Source organism: Xyrauchen texanus, chromosome 17 (assembly GCF_025860055.1).
Source record: "Xyrauchen texanus isolate HMW12.3.18 chromosome 17, RBS_HiC_50CHRs, whole genome shotgun sequence".
Taxonomy (NCBI): domain Eukaryota; kingdom Metazoa; phylum Chordata; class Actinopteri; order Cypriniformes; family Catostomidae; genus Xyrauchen; species Xyrauchen texanus.
In genome coordinates this window covers 33,736,987-33,749,047 of record NC_068292.1, presented here as the reverse complement: position 1 = coordinate 33,749,047, position 12,061 = coordinate 33,736,987, and the positions used below count along the sequence as shown (strand labels likewise).

General features: G+C 37.8%; 1 protein-coding gene across 1 annotated transcript in view; it reads left to right on the top strand.

The window, feature by feature from the left end:
- Positions 1-3,461: 3,461 nt before the first annotated feature.
- prune (prune exopolyphosphatase) overlaps positions 3,462-12,061 on the top strand; it is a 21,003-nt gene continuing 12,403 nt past the window's right edge. The window contains exons 1-6 of the mRNA XM_052147790.1: positions 3,462-3,667; positions 8,773-8,877; positions 9,337-9,539; positions 10,524-10,708; positions 10,923-11,081; positions 11,202-11,296. Of these exons, the coding sequence (XP_052003750.1) occupies positions 3,629-3,667; positions 8,773-8,877; positions 9,337-9,539; positions 10,524-10,708; positions 10,923-11,081; positions 11,202-11,296 (786 nt within the window). The 5' untranslated portion in view covers positions 3,462-3,628. The remainder of the gene's footprint in view (positions 3,668-8,772; positions 8,878-9,336; positions 9,540-10,523; positions 10,709-10,922; positions 11,082-11,201; positions 11,297-12,061) is intronic.

Sequence of the window (12,061 nt, the reverse complement as noted above, 5' to 3'; positions counted from 1 at the left end):
GGAGGCGTCGACCGGGCAGGGACCGGTTCAGGGGGCCTGGGAGGTATCGACCGGGCAGGGGCAGGTTTAGATGGCCCGGGGGCTGGCCATAAGGCAAGGGCCGGCTCAGGGGGCCTAGGAGGAGGCCACAGGACAGAGGCCGGTTTTGGTGGCCTGGGAGATGGCCGTGGGCCAAGGGCCGGTTCAGGGGACCTGGGAGGTGGCCACAGGACAGAGGCCGGTTTTGGTGGCCTAGTTCGCTGACAGGTGGGGCTGGTGTTATAGGGGGCGCCGGGGGTGGCTGAAGAGACTCCACTGTGGATGGTGTGGTAGGGTCCTTCACAGCAACGCCCACAGAGAGCGGTGAGTCGCACACCAGTAGGGTCGCCACCAGGAAGTCGCGGAGAGTCCAGCCACGCATCGCTTGTGGCAGCCGCTCCTTCAGCGAACCGTCCAGATTACCCCTGAAGAAGGCCACAAGGGAGGATTCAGGGAAGTCCGCGACACTCGCCAGTTCAATGAAGTCGCGGACGTGGTCCTCTATAGGTCGGCCTTCTTGCCTCAGGCTGAGCAGCCGGTAGTTAGCCTGCTGGACCGCTGGATCCATTGGTGGTCGATTGTTCTGTTACGAACGAGCAGCGAAGGCAGACGAGGAGATGCGGATCCAAATGCAGTCAAACTTTATTTAAACAGACAAACCAATAAACACAAAGGAAAACCCTCTATGGGGAAATAAACATAAAACTGAGTACACGGGCAGGGGAAACATACCAGGTTAAACAACAATCGACAAGGAGTGAACAAAAGGCAGGGCTTAAATACACACAGGAACAAACAAGGGAATGAGGGACACCTGGTGAAGCAATCAGGGAAGGAGAAACAATCAGAGGGAAACCAATCATAAAAAGAAACTACCAAGGACTACAAAAACCAAACAGGAAACAGGAACTAAACTAAACTTCAACATAAAAGCACAAAAACAAAAGACAACAGAGAACATGACACTAATGTGGAACACCAAAAAATATGTTTAGCAGAATGTCTGAGCTGTTGCCATACGATAAACGTGGATAGGGACCAGGTGCTGTCAAGCTTCAAAAATTACAATAAAGCATCACAGAAGTAGTCCATATGGTTTGTGCACTATATTACAAATCCTCTTAAGCCATATATTAAATTTAACTGAAATTTAAGCCATTATTCACAAAAAATATTGCTTGACAGACATGGTCACCATTCAGTTTATGGAAAGAAGTAGCATAGACCAGTGTTTCCCAAATGAAAGATTGTCAGGTGTGCTGTGGAATATGATCAAATTCCACAAAATAAATAAATGCATGAAAAAAAATTATTTCAGGGATCCACTACTCACCTTTCGGATAAATTCGCTAGTTTGAAATCGGTCACTTTTGTGATTGTGAAGAGCAATGATTAATGTGCAAAAGTGACTTATGTGTTAAGGGTCTTCTACATGACTCGTGTCACCTCTGCAGAATACATTGAAATCTATGAAGTGACGTCACACCAAAGTGTTTTTCACACACACGTTTTTGCTTCACCAATAATGTCTTTGAGAGTACTAAGCAAGAAATATTTAAAAACTGTCCAAATTTGTGAAGAGATTTTGAATATTTCATAATTTATTTTAATTAAATATTACCTTATCGTTTACGAATATCAGAGACCCAGTAATTTAACTAATTTAAATTCCCGCAAGAAAACGCTGAGCCCTAAACATAAACGAGTAATTTTTTTACTTTTTGCTATCAAAGCAACTTTCTCTCTTCCAAATACAAGTTTTCAATGTTTATTGTTCACACCTCCCGCTTTTTTATGTGGCGAACTCGTAAAATCGCCCCTCTGATGCTTTCTGCAACTCAGAGGCATCCAGTTAAGGTTCAAAACAGCCCAGTTTACAACTCAGTGGCAAGACCTGGAAAAGAGAATCGTAACTAGATGCACAATCTCCCCCATCCTCTTTATAATGGGAATGAATAACAGATTGTAACAGCTGCTGGGAAAGAAACCTGAGGACCAAAAATGGAATCGGGCATCCGACAACCCCCAATAAAAGGTTTCATGGACGACCTCACTGTAACAAACACAACACATGTGGAGGCGAGGTGGGTGCTAACAGTGCTTCACCACATGGCAACGTGGGCCAGAATGAAGTTCAAGCCAAAGAAACCCAGGAGTATGGTGATCAGAAAAGGCAAACTGATAAATAGGTTTAAGCTGCAAGTGCAGGGAGAAGATATTCCATCGATAGAGGAGAATCCAATTAAATGCCTCAGAAAGTGGTTTGATGACTCACTTACTGACAGGAACAACATCACCAACACTGAAAAGCAGTCAGAGGAATGGCTGAGGAGGATGGAAAAATCAGGACTTCTGGGGAAATTCAAAGCATGGTTCTACCAACACGGACTGCTGCCGAGATTGATGTGGCTGCTGACAGTGTATGAAATTCCTATTTCAAGTGTGGAAGGAGTGGAGAGGAAGTTCCTCTGAAAGTAGCTGGGAATCCCTCCAAGCTTCAATCAGTAGGCCTATACATAAAATCAGGACAGCTCCAACTTCCTCTGTCATCCGTGGTGGAGGAATTCAAGGTGGCAAAGTGTAGAGTGGTAATGACATACAGAGACTCCCAGGATGAACAAGTCAGACATGCAGGTGTTACTACAAGATCAGGATGCAAGTGGGTAGCAGACACCTGTCACACAAGCTGAAAATATGCTGAAGCTACATGACATTATTGGAATGCCATGGACAGGGAGACAGGGCCTCAGAACTTCCCATTTCCAACAATGGTGGAAGATGGATACCAAGGAGAGAAGAGCCATGCTCCAAGAAGAAGTACGACACCTGGAGGAGGAAGGACGAAGATCAAGGGCTGTGGAGCTAGCATCCCAGGGAGCCTGGACCAAATGGGACCTTCCCAAGAGGAATATAACATGGGTGGATATATTAATTTCTTTTTTTCTAGTAAGACCATTGATTGCATTTTTTTATTTTATTTTTTATGATTACGATTCGTAAGAATACGATTGGAATCATATTCTTGATAATAATTGTTTTTATTGTTTTCCTGTACAAATATCTAAAATCCTTAAAACAATATCAATTAGATTGATCTTGTTTTAGAAACAACACTGCTTAAGATATTTATGTTTTTCAAAGAATGTATTTTTAACATGTGTATTTTGTCTTACTGTACTGGCAGAGTTTTTGGAGTCAAAACAAGTGAAAAAATCAACCAGTGCTGAAGTAGTAATCCAAAGTATTTAGAATATATTACTGACCTTGAAAAATCTAACAGAATACGTTAAAAATGTAATTTTACAGCATGTATTCTGTAATCTGTAGTGGAACACATTTAAAAAGTAACCCTCCCAACCCATAAGAGATGTCCTTCCACAAGGCAGTTCTACACTCTAGTTCAGTTGGTGGCGGTAATGCACCAAAAGCTGGTTTGCCAACCGCCCAAAAAAACAATAGTAGTAGAAGAAGAATTCCACTGCCAAAACTTACATTCGTTGATTCTCGTCAATGCCCTGAGACACTGTGCACATTGCAGAGGCACCAAAACGTATTTTGACACGCTTGCAGGATACTTCGCTTCGTGAAATCCCTTGGGCTCCGTGTGAAAATGGAGGCATATTTACGGAGCTGTCACGATGTGCTTAAGGTAAGACTATGGTTCGCGTGGTCTACCCACTTCATCCATGTTGCACTTATAATTAGGCGAGTTTGTGAGTACTTAATTTGATAAAGATTACTGTTTAGTGTCCAGCTTGATGGCATGCTACTAAAATAATCTCCGCTTATGTTTGCTGGACACTAGATCGTGTGATGCTCGTGAGTATACCCGTCCGCATGACCATGTGCATTGAGAGAAAGCAGATAAGAATGTCATGTCTCTATTAAACGTAACAATATAGTGGCTTTAAAAGTATTTTTTCACTTGAGTCACACTTCAAATATTTATAAGTGTAAATGAATTAGTAAACAAAATCTGAAGTGGCATCTGTAAACAAATGACGTTAGGCTAAACCTTTCCCAGGACTAAAGTTTTCAGTTTAATTTCAGTTTTATTTTATACATAACGACATGTAGTGAAATTCTTGGTATGACTTTTATGTTTTTTATGATACAATTATTAAATATAGATAGATATATAGATAGATTAGGAGTAGAAATAGAAGTAAAAAAAAAAAAAAAACAATTTACAACACAATAAAATAGGAGAAAGAGGAAATATACTTTATGTAACCGCTGGTTTCAAAATAATTTTACCATTAGTTCATACTGGTGTCCTAGAATTGTAGATTTTAAGAAGAATATCTCCGCTCTATAGGTCCTCATTATGCAATTGAATGGGCACCAAAAATTTGAAGCTCCAAAAAGCACATAAATACAGCTTAAAGTAATCCATAAGACTCTGTCTTGTGAAGCAATAGGATAGGTGTGGATGAGAAATGGATCAATGTGTAAGTCCTTTTTTACTATAAATTCTCCTTCCTGACCAGTAGGTGGCGATATGTTCAAAGGAGGCAAATCGCCTAAAACAAAAAGAAGAAAGTGAAAGTGGCAATTGGAACCTAAATATTGATCTGTTTCTCACCCACACCTATTATATATTCTGAATATATTGATTTAACCACTGGAGTCATATGGATTACTTTTATGAGGCATTTTTGTGCTTTTTGGTATCCCATTCACTGGCATTGTAAGGACCTACAGAGCTGAGATATTCTTCTAAACATATTTGTTCGTGTTCTGCAAAAGAAAGTCAGTCATTCACGTATGGGATGGTATGAGGGTGAGTAAATGATGAGAATTTGTTTAGTGATGGTGAATTATTTCTTCAATTATTTTCAAATACTTTTGAGGCCACTGTAGTTCTACTGTGTTAGTTTGAATCTTTTCTCCATATAGTCAATCATTGGCCATTACTTTTCACAAAATGTAAAAAAGATACATTTTGTGAGCTGTTTGACACATATTTTTGGGCTGCATACATGGTTAAATATTCTGAGGATTAAAAAGTTTGTCAGTGTGTTTAGTCAATAAGAACATTCACACTTCTAGTTTTACAGGATAATGTACTAATTTCATGACTTAAGGTGCCCCTATTTACAGAGACTGTAATACCTGTTGTTTGGTGCAGCATCTGTCAGACAGCACTGCATCTCTCCCCCAAACACTGTTTTTTTTAAACCAAAATATTGACCAGACAGTTATAGCTGTGCACAGGTAGACTCAATGACAACCGAGTAGAACTGTGTCAGCTGCCCCTGAGGAACTTCAACCTCCCACAGGAGCTTCTGATACAGTTCTACTCGTTACTGAGTCTGCACTGTGCACATCTATAACTGTCTGGTTTGGTTAAGCCACCAAATTAAATTAAACTGTCTCAGGACTCCCATAGTGCAAATATGTCATGTACATATGTAAATTCACTCATATTTAATTCAATAACAGTACATACCCCTACCTTACACATACATTAATTACCACTTGTGTACGTGAGAATACTTGGCAATAAAGCTCATTCTGATTCTGAAACACACTTAATACCTGCAGTCACCAACTGCTGGGCAGATATATACTCAAACATTGTGTTTACTAAGTGTTTCACCTAAAGTGTGACTTTCAGCCCAGGGAAGAAAGCAGTAATGTGTTCTTTAACTACATCAGTCAATGATTGATGAAACCAAGAGCAAAACAGCAAGCTTATAAGATTGATCTGTGGTTAAAGTGCCTTTTGCCTGCATCGAAGCATTATGTTGCCAATAGAGAGCACACCAGTTGACCCAACACCCAGAGGTTCTGTTTACTGTCCTGTGGTCCATTTCACATCACCCTGACTTAACTTCCTGAACCGTCCCTCGGATGTGCACATATTGGTATGTATAAGCTAGTTTTCCCTGCACTTCCTCATCTAACAAGGTTTTGGGTGATTTATTATCACATGAGAGAGAGATTGCCCAAACCTCTTGATCAGGAAATGCTGCATATTGGTTCATTCAGGTTTAAGTATACCGGTTCACAGTCAGTCACAACCGAGTTCTCAATCAAATGTGTTCTCCAAAGTCACCATGCAGAATTGTGCATTAATCTTTTGTAGGAAAAGTGCTTTTTACAGTATTTTCACAACTGGGTTTTATAGATTGCATCAAATGTTGTTTTTTGTTTCAGTATTGTTGTTTAACACATCACTAACTATTTTGTTCCCAACATTATTACCCATTAATTACTCCCATTTTGTTAACATCATTGTTCCAATTTCACAGTTTTTCTCCTAAACAAAGTAAAAAAGAAAAAGTGCAAGGACCATTTACTAGTGCTGTGTGATACATCAAAGGTTCTCAATATTGCAGTGCTTTTGTTAACAATACTACATTAAGCAACACTGTGAATTTTGCAATGATTTTAATGTGCTTTTTATTTTACTGTTAAATTTCCAAAAGACCACTCCATTAAATGTTTTCACAATCCTGCATCATTCAGTTCAAATTGTTCATTTTAGTAAATTAATACAAAATTCTGATTCAACTATTAATTTGAGTAATTACTTAAAAATGTTCAAAGAAGTACCAGAGTGGCATTTTGCAATCTCCAAAAGAGATTTTTTTTTTTTTATGATTTACACATTTCATATTTCATATTTTAAGTTAGATTTTTTTTTTTCTTACACAATTCAAGTTGATGTAATTAGAATGCGTAAATCTTAAAGAACTGGCTAAAATTGTTTTTGAGTGCTTGTATTAAATATTTGAGTTAAAAATCTATATTTACAGTTTGTTACTGGTGCGTATATTTAGTAAAGATCATTCTACACGGTGTCCATTAATAATACTGTGAAGAACATGCCTTTTTTTACCTAGATTTTTAGTGTTTTACTTCTTTCATTAAACATTTTGAATCTACTTGACAACAATGGTGTGATCAAATTTCATCAAAAGGCTAAAAAAAATAAATTGCAATATAGTCCAGCATTGCTATGGTCTGTGCCAGCTGTGGCCTCAGACATTGTTTATCAAACAGTAGGTAGATAATTTAATTTGAAAAATAAAATACAATTTCAGAGAAAATAAATTGAGATATATAGAATGTCGTCAAAAGGCTAAAACATTTTTTTGCGATTATAGCCCAGCCTTGTTGTGGTTTGTTCCAGCTGTGACCTCAGTCTGTGTGTTGACCAAACAGTCCGTTGTTAAGTATTTAAATAAAAAAAGCAGCTGGCTGCCCGGATCAGAGTACATCATTAACACTGACGTCACACATAGCATTTGTGTTAGGCTGGAGTAATGGAGCTGGCCAAATGCTAATTATCGCTTGACTGAGAGTCATTATGAAGAGAGATGAAAGACGGTATTGAAATCAGGATGATCCGTTCAGTGTTATTCAATTAAAAGTGATCTCCATTTTGCAAGTGGGCTAACAAATGTGCTTCATATATACTGTAGGGTTGTGGGTTTGCCCATCAGTATTACCTAAAATCTAAATTGTCAGCACTTGGCCAACAACTATTGTTTTAAATTCACATGTTTTTTTTTTTTTTTTTTCTGTGGAAAACGCAAAAGGGTGAATGAAGAATATTCATGCTGCTCTTTTCCATATAATAAAAGCAATATTGACCTATATCAAAAATAGAAAACCCAAAAACCAACACACAATTTCAAATATAATTTGTGCATGCACGTATTCAGATTTGCCATGTTTGACGACGATGACACCAAACACCACATTTGAATATGCAAAAGTATGATTGAGATTTAAGACTTACAGAGGAGGTCAGGATTTTCATTGAATAACAACTTAAAAAAAAAGCTACATATGTCTTGAATATAGCACATGAATTGAATGAGCTACATTTATGGCACTTTTTAAATTTTTTTGGCCACAAAAATTATTTTATGTTCTATGGAAGAAATAAACTCTTGGGTTTGGAACAACGTGACTGTGAGTGAATCCTGACAAAATCCCTTTAAGAACAAATAACAAACAAGGATACAAATGAATCATTGTCTGTATGAGTGGTGGTGGAGTAGTGGGCTAAAGCACATAACTGTTAATCAGAAGGTCGCTGGTTCAATCCCAATGGCCACCACCATTGTATCCTTGAGCAAGGCACTTAACTCCATGTTGCTCCGGGGGGGATTGTCCTTGTAATAAGAGCACTGTAAGTCGCTTTGGATAAAAGCGTCTGCCAAATGCATAAATGTAAATGTTATCTGCGTGTTTGTTAAAATGGAAGAGGATTGCTAGACTGCCGTACTGCAGAATATCTGGTGAGAAGCCATAGAATGTGTTTTATCTCTGGCACATTGTACCCCACCTCCACTGGCTCTCAATGATGCAGAGTGACTGAGAGATCATAAGAGTTCAACATTGTTTGTCAGATTTGCAGTACCCTCCCAGCCAATCCATTGCTGCTATTGGATGCATTTTTGTCATTCAGCAGACTGCTGGTTACTTATTTGATGCTGGAATGTTGATACTTTTCTAATGCAAAGATGATTGCATTGGCTTGATTAGGTGCCTTCTCACGGCCACAATCTCAGTAATTGGTTCATTCGCTGTAATTGGTCCTTTCTATAATTATTTGCTAGCCTGCTGGTACTGTTGCATAAACCAAGTACAGGCTTCATGTTTTAATTGTGTTTGTCAGCCTGGTTAAAAAGAGGCCAGCATGCATTATTATGAGCTATTCTTGCATGTATATGTTATGCATACTTGTTCTATATCAGTCCATACGTCTGTGACAGTGTTGTCCTTTATTCTCAGGGTTGTAGTAAGAACAGCCCTGGGCTGCATATCGTAATGGGGAATGAGGCTTGTGATATGGACTCCATGGTATCAGCACTGACCTTTGCCTACTTTCTTTCAAAGGTATGCTACACCTAAGCTAGCAAACTCAGTTATTTCCTGTTGTGTTTGTGTAAAGCAGGAGAACTGTAACAGTATTTATGATAAACATGATCTATTTCCAGTCTTTATAATATAATTGTATTTGTTTTATAAATGTTTTAGAACACTTCTTATTTGCTACGTCTCTTCTTTAAATTATGGGTTACCACTGTCATGTATACCTGGACATATCAGGGTGATTTCCAGGCCTGGAAAAGTCATTAATGTGAATAAAATCTTTAAATAATAATGAAAAAGGCATGAAATTTCTAAAGTTAATATGCATATTTTATGCAGTCTTTATTAAAGGATCTTTAATCCAGTAATTACAAACAACTGGTAAAGTGATTGAAATGAATAACCAAATAGTGTGAGAACCCTGTAAATCATTTTATACTAAACTGGATTATTGATTTATTCATCATTCTTTATCTGTTGTAGACTCTGGACTCTAAGAAGGTACCAGTGCCTGTACTCAATATCCCACGGGCTGAATTCCCCTTGCGTTCTGACAGTATATTTATGCTGAGAGAGACCGGTTTATCCCAGGACTACCTGTTGTTCAGGGACGAGGTGGACCTCTACAGCCTACACAAGGCCAAACGGCTCACACTGACGCTGGTTGACCACAACGTTTTGCCCAGGTCATTGTTCTGTTCTGTAGCACATACTGCATGTGCATTACATATTCTGCACCATCTTCACATACAATGAGACGAGAGACACAATCTTTCTTCATTTTCTCTTATTCTTATTGTAGTCCGAGTGAAACAAATAGTTCTGACTCTAAATTCTAATTGGATTAGCCACATTCAAAGCCGCTGGAAAGCACACCTGTGACTCTGTGTCGTAAATGGCGCACTGTGCACTCATGCACTGAGCCATCTAGTGTATGACTTTTCAAAAATGTAGTACCGTCCCAAATGCAACACTAATGTTATTTTTACTTACATTATACAGAAGTATTCGCCATTTTTCAGCTGTTTGTCCGGACAATATCGCGGCCAGTTAACACCTCCCCATCCGCTACGTAGGGCAAGATGAGACCGCTGAGTGCATGAAGTGTCTAATATTCCACACACTATTATTTCGGTTAAAGAAGTACACCATTCGGGTACTCGGAGTGCACTTCATTTTGTTGCATTTTTAGTGTAAACATACTAATCCTACAAAATGGTGCAGAAGTGTGCGATTTGGGATGCACTTTTAGGCTAATGAGCTATATTTCTTTCAGAAGAATTGTTTATTCTGATTCATATTTTTATAAATGTAACTATCATCTAACATTTGTGTCTTTTTATCAAATTTTTGTTGCTGCCATTTTATAAAAGCAATAAACCACAAGAAGCTGTGCATTACAGTGATTTTACCATAGGTTTATAATTTCCATCCTTGTAATAATTACAGTAATAAGTTATTAAATTATAATAATGATTTTGAGATAATTATCTATAAGTTTATAATATGTAATTAACAATTTCATTACTAAATTAAAATGTATTCATTTAAAATAGACTAAATAATAATATATGTATTATAATAAATTACAGTATAATAGTTAGTAGATAATGGTTCAGGACAAAGTTTTTTTTCTTCACAACAGTGTGTTCTTCATTGTGAATTTACAGCGCTGACAGTATATTGGAAGATGCTGTCGTGGAAGTGATTGACCATCACCTCCTAGAGAGGCCCCCATCTCGCTCCTGTCCTATAACCATAGAGACCGTGGGCTCCTGTGCCACCTTGGTGACAGAGCGCATTGCCCAGAAAGCACCTGAGGTGCTTGATCAACAGGTGGCTCAACTTTTATATGGTGAGTGTCATGGTGACAAGATTTTATTAGACACTGTTAGACACATCAGATGGGCTCCGCTTGGTTTTCACTGGTGGAGATAATCTGCCTAATAAATGTATTTATTTATGGTACCCTGTTGATTTGACACATACATGCAATGTGATGGTGATGTATAAAGCAACGTTGCAGAGTTGAATTGCTTGTGAAATGTATTTTGGCCTTCTGTTGATAGGTGCCATTATCTTAGACTGTGTAAACATGGCACCCGAGGCAGGTAAAGTCACCCCTAAGGACAGCCAGTACGTCTTCTTTTTGGAGAAGCATTTTCCAAAGCTGCCTCCAAGGGGCGCTCTATTTCAGTCTCTACAGAATGCCAAGTTTGATGTGTCAGGTGAGATGATCTTTGTTGTGTAAATTGAGGATACAATATTCTTACAAACCATTGATATTGAATATTAGGATTTTTTTATTATGACTTTATGTAATTTGATGGAACTGTTCTGTATTTCAGGCCTCTCGACTGAGCAGATGCTGTTGAAAGACATGAAAGTAGCATCCGGTGGGGATCTGAGACTGGCTGTTAGTGTAATTTACATGACACTAGAGGTCAGTAATTATATATTTAATTTGAATTGATCTATATAAACTAACACACTCTAAACAAGGCAACAGTGCTTGGTAGTAATGGATTAAATGTAATTTAGAATATGTAATCAAAAATCAAGTACTTGTAATTAGATTAAATTACTTTTTTAAATACTTGCAATCAGATTACTTTTATGGATTACATGATTACGTATTAATCAGGCAACAGCAGTAAATTGTTCATAATTGATTGATTCCTCCATATTCTTCTTTTTCATATTCTTTTTCCATTTTCAAACCTGGAAGACAAAACAAAATCCTCTTCTACATAAGAATAATTCTCTAAAAATCTTTTTCAGCCATCTTTGCCAAAAATAGTAAAACACAAAAAAAGCATACCAACTATATTTTGATTCATTAAGTTTTCTTAAATGCGTTTTAAGCATCATTATGTCAAAAAATTATAGATTGTCCTACAAGAGTTAGGTCAGAGTTAATCCAAAATAAATAAAAAAATTATTCGATTAGATAATTCCTAAAACAATATAATCCAAAATAAATTGTAACTGATTGCAATTTCAGTCATGTAATTTGTAATCCGTAAACAGTTTGGTAAATGGTCTGCACTTATATAGCGCCTTTTTTAACCTTAGAGGTTACAAAGCGCTTTACGCTGGGTCCCATTCACCCACACATTCACACTCAACACTAATACAAGTACTGGATTGTAATTCTGAAGTAATCTACTCAGCACTGCAAGGCAACTATTAGGGATGCATCTCATTT